Below are 20060 nucleotides of genomic sequence, written 5' to 3'. Positions count from 1 at the left end.
ACATGTTGCAGCATTGCACCTAAATATTTCTGCAAAGAGTTGGCAAATGCTCAATCTATTCATGCCCAGAACACTCTCTGTGGGCTACGCTCCTCACAGAGCAGAATGAAAACTCCAACACACACCAGCAGAACAGCAGCAACAGAATATCTTACTAAAATGAAAACACTTGACAGTGTGACAGATATACCTTATGTCAGCTATTGCATTTAGAAGACCAAAAAGAACTCTTTGTAGACTTGGCTGTAACAGTAGACCTAATTTCATCTGCTCATGTAGACTGATAACATCTTTTTGGTTTATCGCATTTTTTCCTATCAGCAACTCGCATGAACTTCAGTGATACCTGCTTAAGGAACACTGCTGTGACCTTATTTTGCATCAGGAACAATGTTTTAAGAGGTGGATCTCCATTCATCTGGCTGGACTAATTTTGAAAATAAAATAGTTTGTAGGGCACTGTCACTTCTTATCTAGCCAGACATGTACTTCAGAACTGTGAGTTTTGGGGTTTTGTTTTGTTTTTAAAAGGCATCTTCCCCAAAGTTTAAAAGAGACAAGAAAAATGTTGATACTCAAAACATTGCTAAAGCACCCTTAGATATGCGGAGCTACTGCTTATTACAACTACATGATAAACATAATTATAATGAAGATGTTTTAGGCAAATCCTAAGGACTAAGTAGACTTGCAGCCTTCCTCCATGACTGAATGCTACACCTTACTGTATTTTCCCCATTGCTTGCTATAAACCAAAAAATGAATACCTGCACAGCAGAACTACTGAGCAAAGGCAAAAACACAGTACACAGATGTCACTGCAGTCAGAATATATTTTTAAATATTCAGAATGTACTCTGCTCCTGAACAGATTGAGCAGACCTGACAAGAACTACACACATTCCCCATCATCACAAAGAGAAACAACGTATCCTGAAATAACACACATTTGGACACAGACACTGAACTTGAACGAAAGTCTTGTGCTGGCAACACATAATTATAAATAGTATTTCCCTGGTAAATACATTAAATTATTTAATGGTGAGAATTTAAGATTTTTTTAACTGCCAACTAACTGTTCAGCACATTGTGCTGAAAAGCTTAAATGGAATACCTTACATATAAATGACAGAGAAAATAATTGGTTTTGTACTTTTGAGTGAAAATACATTCCATAAAGGTGATTCATTTTAAATACTATTTATTTCTTAATACATCAAGTAACCTCGAGTATGGGAGACTTCTTCCCTGAATTAAGTCATGCCTTAAGTGATGTATAATGCCATAAAAAAAGAAGGAATCGTACAGGTAAATTGTGTAATGATAGACACTAGTTATGCCCAAATACTGTGCTAGTGATTCTGTATGGCTGGTCCCTTCTTTAAAACTGTTTTGAATCTTACTTAACTCTCACTGAAAGGAGTCAGTCTTCTTACCCAGAGAAAGTAACAGAAAGGACCAAGTTTCATTTTTCCCCAATAAAATAGTAACCAACATGGTAACTGGCCAAAAAAAAGGAACCACATAGATTGGCACATCTCCTAAGAGGACAGTAAGGACACATCTGCATTTGTGCTTTAGCTTGGATCAGAAATGTGCTTTTGAAGCAAATCTCCAATTGTCCCCACTTGCTTGTTCTCCAGTTTGCATCCTGGAGAAGCCTCTTGAGAACATGAACTGATTTCCTGTCAGGTGAAACAAATGCAACAAACTCCAGCCATTAATGGGCTTCAGTCCATGGGAGCAGACTAGAGCTAGCCCGATGTGAAAACAAAAAACCCAACCAACCCCAAACTCAGTGACTCTGAAATGTGTAGTGCAGGTATCATGCCCTCAGTGTGTTTTTTCACTCTACAGAGCCACTCTTGTTTCTGTGTACTACTTGCTAATGTAGGCTATATATACAAAGTAGATGTATAAACTAGCATGAGGTGTCTAGCTAAACCATACAAGCTAGAAGGCATTGAAAAATAAGTGTGGATACCACAAGAGATTCTGGCTTTTGTGTAAGTCTCAATTTCTAGGAAGTTAAACACGTGTCTTGCTAAACAAATATGCTGAAAATTAATCTTTTCATTTAATTTATAGAGTTTCTTGAAATATTTTTTAAGTGTACAGCATATTAATGTATAATATATTAAAAAAATAGCATACCATGCATATTATTTAACATTTACACATTCAGAGACAATGTATGGACCCATCCTAGACAGTAATTTTACTATTTTGTATGTTGTAGTACAGATTTTACGATTTCATTGTCTGCAGATGACCTCCAGAATTCAGTTAATTCTGTTCCTTCCTTCTGGCCTGCAGTAAAAACCTCCCAGTCAAAACAAACATGTCTTATTTTCTCTTCAGTTTGATCACAGAGTAGTTTGTAAAAAGCTGGTTACAAAGAAAAGTGTATTCCTCAAGATTTAAACCCTTTTCATCTGACAACTGTGAAGGAAGATTCTCTCTTTATGGACTCATTATTTTGATGACACATGCACCTTCTTAGCCTGGAACTGGACACTCTTGGAGAAAGAATGTTGGCCTAGAAACAGCACTTGTCTGATTTGAGGGTCCCAAGTTATATTTTCCCATATTTATTCATTAGGATTAGATTACATGTTAAAATGAACATTCCAGAATGGATGATGAAAAAAGTGGTTTATCTGTTCCTACAGTGAAAGCCAATTTAGTTTTTCTTGACCAACAGTAGTTTATGCTTTGTCCTTATTGAAAAAAGTTTTTTGCATCGAATAGTTAGTAGTGTGTACAATATTTATAAATTGTTTCCTTAAAATAACTAGAGTACTTAGATTACATTTGGCAAATACTGGTAAATCACCATTAGTAAATTGAAATTTAAAAAAAAAATAAAAAAAATCCATGCTTTGTTTCCACTATTGTAAGTGCTAATAAGATGTAAAAGCAGCAATACACATCTTTCACACTGAAGTCAACACCACCTGTATGTAAAACCTTCTCTTCAAGTATCACAACAACTTGGGACTTCAGGCTATCCTTTGCCTCACAAATAGCTGAGATAGAAAAAAGAAAAATCTTATCTGGCTGTAGTTTAATAAACAACCTATAGCTCCTTATTGAAAATTTAATTTTGGACTTGTAGGTTACTTCAAAGACAGAGGGATTTTGACAGTACCAAAATTGGTAGCACTACAGTCAGCATCAGTGTGGATCATATGGTTCTTCCTGTATGAACCATGAGATTCCACATGATCCTCTGTTCCTCTTAATGATACTCACATCACAGTACAGTGCTGGTCTGTCTTCATTTTTTCTTCTCACTGACCTTCGTCTCTCTAACTGTTGCATTCCCATCTGTCTCCCTGCCTCTTCCCTTGGACTATCACCACCTCTTCACCACCCCTTGTGAGTTCCAGAAGCACTACCTAGGGTGTATGATACCAAAATTCATTACTTTACCTCCTACCTCACTTCACATGCTAGCTTCTCTGGAAAAGCATGCTTCACTCTTTGGAAAACACTGGTCTAAAATACCCTCATCTACTACAGTTTTCTACAGCGAACTAAAGGATAGTTGTTATAGGTGTTAGAACCCACATGACCCTTGTGTCTCTGGGCCAGCTTACTAAAGCTCATCTGTAGTCACAAATAAAACTTACATAGTACATTGATCCTGTTTCTCATTTAAAGGATCCCTCAATTCCTTTTCTGTTTCAGGGAGAAATCTCAAACACAGCACTGAACAGAAGTGTTACACAGTAACAAAAGCATTTGGATTATGTGAGGTCCCCTAACTGATTAGACAATTCATACAAAATACAATGATAATTTTTTGCAGAACAAGGAATGATTAAATGAAAGTCAAACAGCTAGAGACACCAAAGAGCATTTAAAAATATTGTAGTTTTTGTCATAGAGGGCAAAATAAGGCAAAGACATTTAAGTTCTCCGAGTTGTGCCGTATATCAGGGAAAGTGGGCACCCAGGTTTGCAGAAAGACTGAGCTGCTTAGTATTTTTGTTTGGAGAAAAATAAGTTAATTCGCCTACAGTCATCCTCTTTTGCATGCCAAGACTCTAACAAGCCCATGCACTTAGACTTACCACATTAATTACATTCTCACGCCCTAAAGGCAATGTTGTCTGAAGCTGTCCATTTTTCCGTCATTTCATAAACCTTCAGAGACTGCAGTTCTCCAAATGGATTTCAAGACTTTAATATTAAAGTTACTCAAATAATAACTAATCCACCAGGCCTTAGTTTTAAAAACAGGGAAATAAACTTTGCTAAGCAAGAATTGATAGCACATAATTCTTGCTGTACACTGTCCAGGCAATACTTCACAGATTAGTTATGTCTGATCTTCTACACTAGGGAGAAATTTTGTCCTCAAGAGCCTAATACTAGAAATGGCATCTCATGATCCAAGGTTTTTTTGTTTTCTTTAAATTTGTCTTATGTTTAAAATCTGATATTTGAAATTAAGAGGAATCTGTGAGGCAAAAGGCCCAGCTTGATTAACATACTTCATAATTGCAGGAAATGTTTTTCAACCCTTAGTTGACTCAAAATTTTTTCTCATAATTTTTTAGCAGCATGATCTACTTCCCTAATGAATCATTCAGAATGAATGAGAAAAGATCTGCATACTTGGAAATAGCAACAGAATCTCGCAATCGTTTTGAAATCCTCTATATATTAAATAGCTTTATATTTTCAAAACAAGCTCCAGATGTGTAAAACAATGATACTTCATTTGTGATAGGTCTAAAGGATCATTTGGCTTTTTCTTCGCGCCTTGCAGCACTTCAGTTTGCTGTCACGTTGCTCTAATTCTTCTAGTCGAAAGAAGACACTTAGGGAAATGTTCTCATTATCTCGTCTTTGACATCTCACTTACATGAGTAGTAGTACAGCCTCCTAGATAGTCAGTGAAACCTCTAGACTGCAGTTCAGAGTGTGTAAATTTGATGCTAAATGTCAGAATGCATGAAGACCCTCTTAAAGAAGTATCTTTAGGAGTCATCCCAACAAAGCACAGGCCTTGAAATGAAGACAGGTGACTCGGATTTGAGCAGAAAACACAAAAAGCATTCAACATATCCTGAATAATGCAGATAAAAATAACACTACCCAAAATCCTTTCCCCTGCCCACAACTTAGCAGATCACGAGTCAACCACAGATCTCATAATACATCACATTGTTTCACAGTCACACTGGACTTAACATTTAATTTATTAATTTAAAAGTACCGAATTTTTTTTTCATATACATTATGCAGTTAACTAGTATGACAGCTCTTGTTTATCAGCAGCTAACAAATGTACTCAGCTACTCTTGATGGGGAATATCTTTTAGGTGGACTTAGTATCAGGGAGGATCCATAGTTCCAACACTACCACACCCAGCTAGGGTCACCATGTAGGAGTAAAATTAATAGAAAAGGTCAAATTGTTTAACAGCATTATGAAGTAACATTGTTAGAGACAGGAAGAAATCTTGTGATTATTTATCAATGCCATCAGCTGTAGAACAAAGAGTTGAACATAACCCAGGCAAAAAAATTTTACTCATTAAAAAGGGAACACGTTTACTCATTTAAAAAGTAGTCCTAAAGGAAAATCAGAAAAGATAATCAACAAAACATATGCCACACTGATTTTAAACATCACAAAAAAAGCACAGTACTGCACTATATGCTGAATGAAGAAGAATGAAAACCTTTCAGACCAGAAGATCAGATTGGAATGTGTATGGCAACATTGGCTTTAGTCACATAGGTTAAATGTGAGGACATGTACATTGCTAAGACTAAAGAGACTCAAATAAATGTAAATAACTTCCTTGTACTTTGCATTCTTTAAACAACCAGCAAAAGAGTTCAATTAAAATGTTAAACAATGCTTTTCAGCACAGAAATACATATGTTCCAAGTGTAAATGCTAAAAGATACCCTAGAGTCTTTCCATGCACCAGGAGCAACTCTGTTATTTACTTTTCCCCAAGTTCAACCTGCTTTAGTTCAATAAGATGCCCCCAAATCTTTTTATAATTATTTCCATTGCATATAAACATAATCTCCTGGTATTAGTAAATTAGCTTGGCTAAATATAGCAAGGAGCACTCATGTTTTATGGGGCATTTTCTTTGGTATGCAGCTAATATAAATAAAATGAGCAGAGAGAAGTTGGCAGTTTTCCACTGACATTACATCACTTTTCCTTAATAGGAAACCTCTCTGCAACTTAACATCTTGCTTTAAACACTCAGAAGTGTCCACAAAGTCTTCAGTGAGGATCATCATATAAGGCCAGTAGTTAGCTGCAAAGGACTAGAACATAGAGCTGGAGCTCACGGTACAACATTGAAAGAGAACACCTAATGAAAACCACCTTTAAATTGTCACCAATTGCAGAGGGTGAGACTTGCATAATCTCTAACAAAAGATACATGTAAGGTGTACATAATTCCAGTAAAAAGTTCTAATTGCTATGACTTTACTTCAGTAGACTTGGGATTTCCTCTAGAAACCTTAGAAAGCAACAAATTAAAAAGAGAGGCCTAATCCACCAGTCAAAAGCAGGACAGAAACACAAGCATCTACCATAGTTTTATTTGCTGCTTGCTCTTTGTGATCCTGAAAAGACAAACTCTCGATTTTATGGTAGCATCAGTACCATCCCTCATCTCTAGTATGGCATTATTTTGAAGAAATTAGCTAATTATTGTAAAATATTATATGATATTCATTTACTAAGAGCCAGATGTTGCCAACCATATATATGTTGAGCTTTCCACCACAAACAATAGGACTCCTTGATTGTACACAATAAAAATAAATTAAATGCGCAGCAAAGCCCAGTGGACCTACAAGGTTTTTCTGAGAAAAAGATAGTCCTTGCACTCAATTTCTTGCGTCCATTACTGAGCTTGCTAGACTTTATTGTTTGTGTCATATATTGAGAGACAAAAAACAATCAACATAGTACAGGAAGAATAAAAATGCCCAAAGAAATTTATGTTCATGCTGGAATTAATGTAAACATAAATTCCAGTTATTGTATTTCTAATGTGCGATTGCTGAGCAATAATCCAACTCCTGCTTCAAGTCTGCATGCAGTATTTGCTGGCATGGAATTTTATTGAGAGCATAATTTATTTAGGCACTGTCACATGCACACACAAAACATAAAAATGTATTTACCACAGTACAAAAAGTCAGGGTAGGTCACTTTGTCCTCTGCTTTTTCCAAAAAGTTTGAGAGGAGTTCACTGAGTGGCTCCTACTGCTTTTAGCTGCAGCTGTGCAACATACAATCTTTGAAAATTTACAGTAAGTTTTGCCATGTTTACATCAGTGACTCTCAGGAAAGAAAATGCTAATCAAGTAAAGGTAGACAGTGAATAAATGTGAGACGGAGTACACTGAATACCACTGTGAATACTCTCATTTAGGAATCCCGTGGTCTTATGATACCATGGATTCTCTATCCCCCTTACTCAGCAAGACATCCCCCAATACTTCCGTGTGCCCTTCCCTGTTCTTTCACACCCAGTTGTGGTGGCACAACAGTTTAGGACACTTACAGCAGAAGGGGCAAGTGAGTTAAAATTTGAAAGTAGCCCTAGCATTGGAGTGGATTGGTGGTTTTGTTTGTTGGTTGGGTTTTTTGTGGTTTTGTTTTGGGGCTTTGGGGTGGTTTGGTGGTGGTTGGTTGGTTGGTTGGTTTGTTTTTAACTCGGATCTCTTCATTGCTTCAGACTAAAGAGCAGCCACCCAAAGGGTCCTGCAGGTGCAACAGAAGGGTGGTGCTTGTCCAGGAACAAGTAACTGAAAGCTGGAACTCCCACGGCTCACATTGCCCATGAGGAAGTCCCTTCCAAGGTAGGGTTTGTGAAGCCATACCTTTAGTTTGTAATCATGAAGGATAAGACAGACCTTCTATACCCACTTTACTTCTGAATGGCAGCATACAAACAAGGTCTTTATGTTTTAATTCACATACATATTTTTAATTCAACTGCCCTAAAATTAATTAAGTCTTTAATGCAAGTAAAGCCAAAGTTTAGGTTATAGCAGAGAAAAATGATTTTAAACTGGTTAGCGTGCACAATCAATAACTGGAGTAAATTTCACCTCCATCGCTGGAACTATCTAAAGATTTCAAATGGAGAATATTTGTGCAACATTAACAGTCTCTCCAAGTAGACAGCACAGGCCTTCATTTCACTAAAAATGAAGACATGGAGTTTAAGACTTGATTGTCTGAATGACAAAGGTATACATAACAATAGTCACTTGACCAGTTTCATCTTTGTATACTTTTGTTGACCAGTGAATTGGCTACTTACTAAATAATTAGGATTTCTTTATTCTGTAACTATATGCAGAATTATTAGCATCAGCCAATGCTCATTTTCTAAAATATCATTTTAGCAGTAGTTTCAATTAATGCCTAGTTTTCAGAAAAGGTCAGGGAAAGCAGAAGAATTAAGTTAGACTCACACCACAATTTTAAATAATATGGCAGCTATATTTATCTAACATTAATCAAACCTTAGTTACGATAAAACTTCACCAAAATCTGCCGATTGAATGACACAATTCCTGCTAAATAAGTTGAAACTTATGGAGAATTATAACGATTGTACTGTGTTGCACTGTCATTTTGGAAACAGAGACAACATCTGCTAAAATGAGCTGTAATGGAAAAAATTCAACTGCGAGTCACTCTCGCTCATCCATCCTAGCACTATTATTATGCAAGTTAGCCTACTATATATAGCAGCCACAAGAGGAACTGATACACTAGCTGGGCATGTACATGTTGAATCTACCATCTTTTTGGTTTATCACAGAAAAAACAAGCTGCAACAGCTTTCCAAACTTGTGTAAATGAATTCAGAAATTGAAACCAGCAGCCAATTTGTTCAGGCACACAGACATTCCATTGAAACTAATGGAAGCAACGGTAATTAGTAGCTCTGAGAATCAGGCAATTTTTGTATTAATTGAACTTCATTCAAACAAATTTAAAAATTTACTTTTAAAAATTAATCCATGTATTACAATAATTTGTTTCAAATTTTAGTTTGTGGTTTAGGAGTAATTCTTTCAGGTGAATTAAGCATCTCAGTAATTTGCTTTTACATAAATGGCACAGAAATACTTGGAGATACAAAGGTTTCATACCCAGGTCCCCAGTTAAGTCCAACCAGTAGTGACAGAAATGGAAAACATCTGATTAGCATTTGGTGGTGTGATTGAAGTGAGTCAATCTCCACTCTCTTCCCAGAAAAGTTTTCACAAAGTCTATATATCTGACCATTCATGTCAACCTTTATTAGCAGATTTAAGCAGTGGAAACACAGAAATTTCTCTTTCATGCCTGGAAGACATCCCTATACATAAAGGAGTGCAGGCAATTTTTTGTGGATGTTAACTCAGTGTCCCTGGTGTCACACTGGAGTCTTTTCCAAGTTTTAATCATATATTCAGATCATAGGGAATGCTTGTCATGGCATACAAACCCAGGTAATTTAAATAACAGTGATGAATGACATCATCTGCTTCAAAAATTGGAATATAAACCCTTCTTATTAAGGGGTATGGCAGAATTTCTCAGGAGCTCAGGATAACTTCTTTTGCTAAACAACCATGGAAAAGGCAATAACATGCAGCTTGCAAAGATCCACGCATGTTTATAATAGTTCTGATTTCAGGTACTATTGACATATTTTAGCATCTTTTATGGTTTATACTGTCTAAACTTGCTTTGTTACTGCTACTTAATGATTTGACTGCCTGAGCTACAGAAAAGCGACAAAGATACCAACTCTTCCCAGTACAGAGAACTGCAGAAAAATCAATAATTTTAAATTAAAATATGAATTCTGCATTGCAAAACTAGCATACAAAGACTGCAAGCCAAAATAAAGTAAATCTAGAGAAAGCTCACACAATGAAGCCTCAGAATAAACTGTACCACCACCAGGTGAATAACAGTTTAAAATATCTAGAAATACATAAATCAGAAGGTATCTCCTTCAATACCAGCTAAGTATCACTTAGTTGTGGCTTAACAACCACTTGTACTAAGTTTCTGCAGTAGTTTTACCCTACAGTACTACAGTTTAGAAATTCTGCTTTTCCCTCTGCTTTGGACTAGGAAACTAGAGAAGAAGGAATCATTTGGGCTGGTCTATAGGCAGAATTGTATCAGAATAGATACTCCTACCACAACAGGTACTCCAAACTACTTACATGTACACACTTACCCTGGAACAGAAACAGCCAAGTTCAGAGCTAATGAAGTATAACTAATTGAACTTCACACTTCATAGACTTTTAGAACTTTATGTTATTCCCAGCCATAGCCTGACTGACATAGCCTGAATATGATGTACAATGCTATTATTTCTGATTGCGTATGTATCCTTCAATTTTTAGGCCAGTGTGTAAATTCGTCAACAATGGTAAACATTTACCAATCCTGATTTTACTGGGAAGCAAAAAATCCAAACATGCCACAGATAAATCTCAAGAGTGAGTTAGCACCTCAATGATAATGTGATTAGAAAGGCAATTATTCAAAGACATTGGACAATGTATACTATTATCACAGCAAAACTACTAATATTTTCTGAAAAAAAGGCACTGAAATGGTTCCATTAAACCAAAAACCTGGTAGTTTAAACACATGCCCTTGTCCCCACAACATGCCAATCTGCACATCAATGTGCACCATTCATATGACAGGAATCTGTACAATGCAAGACCTGATAACAAGAATATTGGGCACAGTCAGCAATTTACAGGACAACCAATTAATTTAGACCTGAGCGTATACATCCAAGATCATCTGAGGAAAACTCTGAAACATTGAACTGCTTCTCAGATCAATTAGGGAAATATGTTTTCCGTATGTTCCACATCTTCCAAAAAGCCCTTTCACCACCTCTTTCCTGTCCTTTATGCAGCATGCTGCAGTTGCCTCTACCAACCATGAAACACATAGGAAAACTAAAATTATTCTACAAACTTCGCCAGCGGTCAGTGGTTTTAGCAAACCCTAAATTTTCCAAAATGAAGGGCAATTAACCGAGAAACTAATCATATTGGTTGCTTCCTTCCTTTTTAAGTGACTCTTGTCAAAGACATTTTCAATTTCATGCAAAAGAATGGACAACATGTAACAAAACTCTTGAGGAATCTGAGGTAATTAAATAGCGGAAGCGTTTGCGAATAATCTCAACAACCAACCACAAAGATTAACATCAGTAACTCAGAAAGCTTGACAGCAGATTTCTGTGATTCTTCCTCTATCACAAAGACCATCAATGATGACAGAGACAATTTCCCTAATTCAAAAACACATTAAGTATTATTTAATTATGGCTTTGTGAAGAATTTAATCTCTCGGACAAGCTACCTCTGTCTTGTATCACTCTCTATATGAGGCCCTGGCATTTTTTAAACATTTCCATTAATTACAAAGGTACTATTCACATGTTTCCTAAATGTCTCCCAAACATCCTAGTTTCACTCTAATTAGTCAATCCTCTATTACTCTGCATAACCAACTTTGCTCTGCCAGCGCTGGAAATTCTGGCAGACATACCAAATCTTTTTGGAAAAAGGGAGGACACTCAGTAAAAATATTAGGCATCCCAGAGCTTTGTATGTTCATACAAATTCACTCAACCCCCCCAAACATTCGTCTACTATAGATCAGCTTCCTGCTTAAATGCATTCCAATTCTATTCTGCTCTGCTCTTCATCAATGGGCATGTTACTTCAAATATTAGCATTGCAAACAGTTCCTCTAATTCAGTACTCATACAAGAATTCACTCAGTAAACAGGGCCTGTCTTTTGCATTTGTAGGCATTAATGATTACAGCACAAACATGTATCATCTTAAACCAAAAAAGGACATAATGTGAGCACTGTGTTTTAGTTGCAAACTGATAATTAGCCTCAGTGGCCGACGGAGCTCTTTTGTAATTCGTTATAATTAACTGTCCCTAGGTCACTCTTCTAGTTACAATCTACCACCAAAAAAGTCCAAAGTTTGTACCCAACAGGAATGGTAACTTTACAAAGTTACAGAAGTACTACAAAACAGTCTTCAAAGAGTGTTCAAGGTGAGGATGAAAGAACCATGCCTGGCAGTTTGTAGGGGAAGAAGACTGCAGTCGGAAGAGGATGAAACCGGAAGTATTTTATTGCTTTTTAGTAAAGCAACATGCTAAGTCTAGCATTAAAAATAGCAATATTTTTTCTGAACCAAACGTTTCACCACACAAAGAGCCATGCCCATAGACAATAATCAGATCCTTGTAAGAAGTGTAGCAATGGCTTGCTTCATCTCAAGACATGCATGGCATAAAACCCTGAAACTAATTTCTAATTAAACATTTGTGCTCACATGTTAATGCCCTGATTTATTACTGCAGTCTGTAACAAACCGAATATCCACTACTTGTGTGTGTGTTTCTGGGGTCTTCATTTCTTCATACTTCTGTGAACCTGCAGAATCCCTGCAATCATTTGTTTGTGATAAGAAAACTTCCAGTGAGGTATCATAGACCAGCCGGATAGGCTGAAGCTTAGACAGGCAATCACAAAACCCTGCTCCTTTAAAATGGCAGCTCATGCTCCAGAAAGCATTGCTTCCCTCCTTAAAAGATTCCTCAGAGTTGAAATCGGGTCTTTGATCGTGGGTGAACTGCAATGCATGTGGTCAGCGCTGAGCTTCACCATCCTGGGAATGGTTCCACCACACACTGGTCCACGTACCACACGACGCGCCTTTGACATCAAGACTAGATTACTGCAATATGTTCCAGCTAGGGCTGCAGAGAAGGCTCACGTGTTGCTTGCAGCTGGTTGCTGACAGCAGCCATAGAATTGGTGGGAGAACAAGGGAAATGTGGCAAAGAGATCCTGATATCTGAGTCTCGTGCTCGTTTTTCTGGGTATTTCATATGATTCAGAAAAATATCATTATTCACATTAACTGGCTCTTTATACCTATCCATTAGCATGACCACTAAATTTTGAAGGGATGGGGACACAGGAATCTAGACTTTTAGAGTGAGTTGTATAATTTTTATTTCTAAAATCTCAGAAACACTTGGAGATGCTGAGTTTTATGGGCCAGAGACAACCATAGAACTAACCTCAGAGTCAATGATTGAAAGTTCATTCTTTGTTTGAGAAAATGTTGACATATCATTTCGGTTTTATGTTAATAGGCACTCTTTTTTTCTCTCCATCTATGTGGACAAATATGCATGCAACACTCATCTAATTCAGTTGTGTATATATGAAAGCAGCTTCTAACCTTGGGGTTTTTTTTCCTGAAAGCTCCGTGTCCCGTGAGCACAAATGTTCCTGAAATACAGCTGATACTAAATTCTTTTTTCTTTTTTTTTTTTTTAAAAGAAATATCATGTTTAGAGGGTATTTTAATACAAAGCAGAAAATGGAAGCAATGGTTTTCCAGACATTCCTGATGAACAACTTAAGAAAATGTTAAACAGTTAATAACCTCAAAATCTCTAGCAGAAACTCCAAAAGCCACTAAAGATAAAAGAATGGAAACCACATGTAACATCCTAGAGACTCATAAGACAACATAATGTACTTTCAATATAGTTTGAACTTCCGTAGTCTCACTTTATAAATTGGATTTCGTATGTCTGCAGAAACTGATAGAAGAGGTGTGTCTCTTTTTTACTTTATATACAGATCTCCAGATTTTTATAAAGATAGAAAAACTATGGAGATTTATAGGTAATCAAGACTTCCTCCCTAGAACACAGCCAAACAGTATGGTAAACTCTTTACTGCCTGAAAAAATAGGCTACAAAGGTTATACATGAAAGAATAAACATGTGATTTGGTGAGGATATTGAACCTAGGCATGTGAGAATTATCATAGATATATGAAAATTATCAGGGAACTTTAGAAACAGAAAAACAATAGAACTTGACTATGACAGATGAGGAAATGTGTCTCTTGTGGAAAAGAAAACACAAAAGTCTCTGACTCCTTACTGAAAAGAATCTGCAGTTTACAGAGCAAAATACACAGTCTGGTGGCTTGTCAGTTGAGTAATACTGATGAATACTTCTGAAGCCCCGGCACTCTTTTCATGTAAATGTTTGAAAGACATTTGAAGCTATGCACCAACACCTCTGTCAGTGTGGATATCAATACTCCCTTTAAATATTCTTTATGTAAGTCTGGTTTTAGGTGCCTCGGATTTGCACAGAAGTAAATGGCATCATCTTGCAACAGACTCACTGTAAGTAATGCAATACCAAGTAACTCATGCTTTCATTTAATACCCTAGAAGTTTTGACAGGAAACACAGATTACACGCAAGTACAGAGTGCATGAAAATGCCCCATCCACAAAGTATTATGACCACCTCTGGGGTTTTCAAAGCCTCACTTGTACTGAAAAATTCACTAGATCTTGGTCACTGCAAAATACAGCCATAAAGGAGAGTGCCCTCCTGAAACCTTCAAACACTGAAAAGAAAAGCTTTATATTTCAGAGCCAAAATAAGTACAGTGAGGTGGGCTGGAAGAAATACAGCACCACTGGGTTTCTGCGCAAGGAAACTCTCATTTGTGCAAAACTTTCTATGTTGCCTTGGTGAATCTGCTCTGCTAGCCAAAGTTGGCTATTAAAATTGTTTTGCTCTTTAATAGCTGCTTTAAACAAATCATCCCCATGAGTCAGATACAGATTTTTACTTATGCTCTGTACGGACACACACACACATATTCATATACCATTAGACATAGATGCACACAGAAACAGACTTGCATTATGTCCTGTCATTTAAAAAAATCTGCATTATCTGTTATTTGAAATCAGAAGCATATATTTTACACACATCTGCATGTACATACGCACATGGTCTTTGAAACAGAACTGAAAGAAGCAATTCTGTTTCTAGTGACTACTTTCATAGTGTGATTCAGCCTATTCAGAAGAATGAATTCAGCCATGGAATAAAAACTTAAAAAGACAACAAAATCCAACTACAGAAATAACATAATGATCTTTTTTTAAGTATAAGTCTTCCAAGTTGCGAGTAAGGTGCAAAAATGGGTAGGAGCAAGCCCAGCTTAAAGCTTGGCCTAAAAGCAGCAGGTTTGTTGTAACACATGCAGGTCTTGATTTAAACCAGATTTCTGTATTCAGTGTGGCTGGAGAACTGGGGTCATACTTTTTAAATGATTCTGTAGCAGAAGCAGGACAAAAAAATCAAAATATTCCATACTCTTTTTCTAGTCATTAAAGCCCAGACAGGAACTCCTAATGAAGTTTCTCCAGCCCATCAGATACAGCCTGCATGCATTTCTTGCTTTCTGAAGTGGATTCTTCTTCATCATAGGGGAGGAATTCTTTTTAAATCATAACTTAAAAATTAAATCCAGCCAACTGAATCTTTGGGGTCCCGCCGGGGCAGCTATGGCAGCGCTGCGTTGCCTCTTGCTGCTGCTGTGTGGCGCTGCGCTGGGGCCCGCTGTCCACCTTGACTTCGCTGAGCATTGCAGCCAGGCGGCCAAGATCAAGGTCAACCCCCGTGGCAACCTCTGGGCCACAGGTCACTTCATGGGGACGAAGAGTGTCACAGGCTCCCCACACCTGGAGTCTCTGGAGGAGCCTGCAGTGCCAATGGTCTTTGGTCCCTCTCTCAGACCCTTGCTGGAGGACATCATGGAACTGCTTACCCGTGAGCTCCTGAAAATCCTTGTGCAAAAAGACTTTTGGATGAGAATCAAGGAAAATATGACCTCACTGACCAGGAGACAGGGCTTTTGACAAAGGTGCTGGAGAAGTATTTTTCAAACTGAAGAAGCACAGCTGTGGAGGATGAGGTCTGCAGGCTTGGCCATGCATGGCAAATGGAGGAGAGCATCATCCTTGTGGGTTACTGTAGCAACATCACTTTTATTTTCTGTAATATTGTTAATAGTGATTGCTTGTATGAAAAGCAGAGCCTCCCTGTGTATTTCCTGTATGTTTTCTGCTTGCTTGATGTCTGAAGTGCCCCTGTGAATAAGAGTCTAGTCTACCCTTAACTGGTTTAGTGTGGACTTGGTAATGTTGGGTTAATGGTTGGACTGGATGATCTTAAAGGCCTTTTCCAACCTAAACGATTCTATGATTCTATGATTCATCTAAATTCAATGCTTTTAGGGCAAAGTTCAGTCATTTTCCTGAAAATGCAAAGATTAAAACAATCCCGCCTGTGATCGTAAAAGCAAGGAGTTAAATACCGATGTTGTAAACTTAATTCCCTATGCTTTCCTATTATTTACATGCACACCTCAGGCACTGTGTTGCCTTAGCAGGTACAGTAGCATACAAGACAACTATATCACTCTTCACTGTGAATTTGACGGGGTTGGTTGGTTGGTATAAATGTTAACATTACTGAAACACATTTTTGTGTGTTAATCTATTTTTAAATTTTAGCTTGGAAAAAAAAAATGTAACCATGTTGCCAATGAAAACCAAAAAACTTTTCCTGTACATTTCTGCTGGCTGACACACCATGTCTGCAAATAATCATCTTTCTCTAGAAAGCCTTCACTTTACACAAATCCAAAAGGACAAATGAGACATGTGCCATCTTATGAACGTTTACCAAAACTTGGATGCTTTGGCAATGCGGTATAGCAGTTCCTGACACACAGACTCAAGTGTTCAACTAAATAACTCTTTCACATTTTTAAGGATGAAGTATGAACTCAAGCTCACATTGACACTTTCTTTTTGAAATATTCTGCAGTGAACTGTGATATAAGATTGGTTTCTTCAAAAAGAAGAGTTGGAAGAATTGGGTTTTTTTCTTCTCCTATGTTTTAGGCCAGCATATACAATATAGACCATCTTCTGAAACTGATAATGTTTCAAGGAGGAATTTCAAGAGGAATATTTTCTGGTGACGTGAAGGAATAAAATTCCCCAGTTTCAGAAGAAAGTCCTGTGAAGGACTGGAATGAATTCTGAATAACTGCTACCAAGGGATGGTTTAGGGTAATCTAAGTTAATCCAAGATTTCTTACTCAAATCATCCCTGGAGAGATACGCACACTATGCAAACTAGGGAAAGCAGATTCGGTTGTTTCTTGGCTCATCTCATGCAGGTGCACCAGGCAGAGAAAGGCCCAGTAATAAATAGGGCCCATTGTATTTATTTATTTATATAAAAATAAATGTTGTTTATCTTAAACTCCTTCCCTTTGTGGAAAAGGAAAGTGCTGGGGAGTGCCATACACAATACACTAATTACAATCACTTTCTGCTTCAATAAAGGAAATACAAACTTCCTGCCTTGGCAAGGGCTAGAAAGTCTCAAGCAGGTGGGATAAGGACCATGTTAAGTGTCTAAACAGCAATGTGGAGGAAAAATATTGCCTAAATTTTCTATTCGTGTGCTAATCCAGAAAGTATACTTCACATATGTAAAAAGAACTGCCTTCCATTATCGGTTCTCCTTCTACGATAGTGGAAGATAGTAGATAGCATAGTAGGTATGATAGTAGATAGCATAGTAAGCATTTTTTTTTCAATTATATGAATACCAAAATGTTAAATGATCTGCAAAGCTCCAAGAAGTTCTGACACGTGTGGTCACAAAAGACTCTCCCTCTTCTCTTTCTGTGGAATAAGAGGTTAAAATGAGCCTTCCGGGCATACTATAACTTGGTTAGTAATTACTCTGTATGTAGTATTCTTCCCAGTTCCTCCAAACGGATGTATTATCACTATGAAATCATTGCTCAGTGTTGCTATTACTGAGTGGGAGCTTCACTCCAAAGGGAACTTTATTACTTAATCTAGCACTGAAATGCTATCTGTTAAGAAAACAGGAATATTTCCAAGATAGAAGATGATTCATGAACACAAAATTCCATAGGCATATTTTGATTAAAGAATATTCCCAGGATGAAAGATTTCCAGCCAATGATTATGTTCTCAAACATATATGGGACTAGCAGTTAATTAATATGTTCTATGTAACCCTGAAATTTTTAGTGGGCCACCAACCCTTCTCAGGTCAGTAAAGGTCCAGTAGATCCCCAAATACTTGAAGACTGCTTTCTTGGAGAGTAAACAGCAAATGAAAAGACATACGACAATAACATAAAACATTTCATATGGAAATTATGTAACTAATAGTGCATATGCTTATCTTCATCTTTCAGACAGTTTCTCCTCACTGCACCCCATGCACTTCCCTTAGCTACACATTTTCATCTTAGAAACTCAGCTTTTTAAAGCCAAAGGTCTTTATCTTCATGTCTTTCAGGTTTAGTGCCTACCACTATTCATAATGTACAGGAAATGATGCTATACACACAGAGAAAACCTATGTACATGACATCACACTGACTGATGCTCTACTCTGCTCCCAGGCACATGGGTGCACATTAACGTTGGCACGAGTAAAATCACAAAGCAGCCACTTTAAGCAGAGCTGGTTGAGAAATTAATTTGCTGTCTGAAGAATACAATAATTTCCCATCAAATACGTGATTTTACAAGTCACATCAGTTTATTTTGCCCAGCTGAGAACCACGTACATTTAAATAAGGTGAGTCTCTCATGGATCATTTTGAAGCAGAGCAATAGAAAGAAATTCTGTACAGGAGAGAAAGAAGGAGTTCTCCATGTAAGCGGGCTGACCAGCATCCCACAGGTCACTTCCAGCCAGACCTCTCCCTTTGCCTTCCAATGCCAGAAACCAAACAGCTGAACATTACTCATCAGATTTACCACTGTGTCCTTACAGAAATGGAGGCACGCTGTTCTAACATAGCTAACATAGCTATTAGAAATGGCTATTGCAGTCATACAGACCACAAAGTGGATGACAAAACTGCAACCCCCACTCCTGTTTGTGGAGTGGTTAGACTATCATGCCCTCCACAACTGTCATATAAGCTCAAAAAATTCTCCACTGCAGAGCAGAGAATAGTGAGTTGCTTTCTGTTGCCTGGAACTGTAGATCTCAATAATTACTTTACAATAATTGTAATTGTACAAAACCAGTAATTACTGTAGAATAATGCTTCACAAAGTTTTATATGTTGCAATCATCACACAGCCTCTGCAAAGAGAGAGCAGTAGAGTCAGGCTAGTCAAAAATAATAGGCCCACAATACTAGGTGGATGAGCGTCCAGGAAGATGAGCTTGGCCAGGACAATATATATAACTGTTCTGCTCTTAACAACAACAACAACAAAAAAAACCCAAACCCGCCCCAAAAAACCAAACCAAAACAAAACACAAAGAGAGAGAAATTGAAGAACAATTTGAAGATAATAGAGAATTTTCTAGGTCTTCATTAAGCATGAGAACATAAACCCATGTATTTTACAGCAGTAGTTTTTTAATGGAATCCTGATACATCAGGCTGCTTATTGTTACTTAAATCACACTTTAAATTTTCAGAAGAGTTTTTCACTGAAGAAAAAAAAAAAATTGCTTGGCTCCCATAAAGCTACAAGAAAAGCTATGTGACGTAAATCTGCCAACTGCTAACAAACCTTTACCATACATCCACCATTCTGATTTTAGGAAAACTTCTGTCATATTGCAGTGTATAGTAACTTGGTAAATACTGACTTTGTGATTATCAAGTTTCTACTATCTCAAAGATGAGAGAAATGTTTTTATCTAAATGAGACACTCCTAATCCTAACAAAATCCTACCTGTGTATTCCTAAGAGTTTCAAAAGTTGTAAGAACATCTGTATACTTCCTACTCAATCTTCTCAGTTTCTTTTATTCACACTCTTAGCCCTTTGCCCCCACCTTTTCCCACAGGGTTTTTCCTCCTAGCCAGGAAAATTAGTACCAGAACATTATTTCACAGTCTCACAAGTATTTGCCCCCTTTTTCATAGCGAAGTGGTTTAGATACAATCAACGGACATGGGCTGAGAGCCATTTAACTTTTTATATGTTTTTTTCCATCCTCTTGTTATCAGTTCTATATCTTAATCCTTCTATGTCTGGTATGCATTGTGAATCACAGA

The 20060-nt window shown here is 37.3% G+C and overlaps 2 protein-coding genes across 3 annotated transcripts in view; one reads left to right on the top strand and one right to left on the bottom strand.

Moving 5' to 3' along the window:
- Positions 1-20060, bottom strand: part of PALLD (palladin, cytoskeletal associated protein) — a 209301-nt gene that overhangs the window by 45750 nt on the left and 143491 nt on the right. The window lies entirely within an intron of this gene.
- LOC104026801 (neuromedin-B-like) lies at positions 15478-15863 on the top strand. The gene is given in 2 exon segments (XM_009483614.2): positions 15478-15766; positions 15769-15863. Coding segments are annotated over 2 exon segments (384 nt in total).

Source organism: Pelecanus crispus, chromosome 4 (genome assembly GCF_030463565.1).
Source record: "Pelecanus crispus isolate bPelCri1 chromosome 4, bPelCri1.pri, whole genome shotgun sequence".
Taxonomy (NCBI): domain Eukaryota; kingdom Metazoa; phylum Chordata; class Aves; order Pelecaniformes; family Pelecanidae; genus Pelecanus; species Pelecanus crispus.
This window is presented reverse-complemented; position numbering and strand designations above follow the sequence as displayed.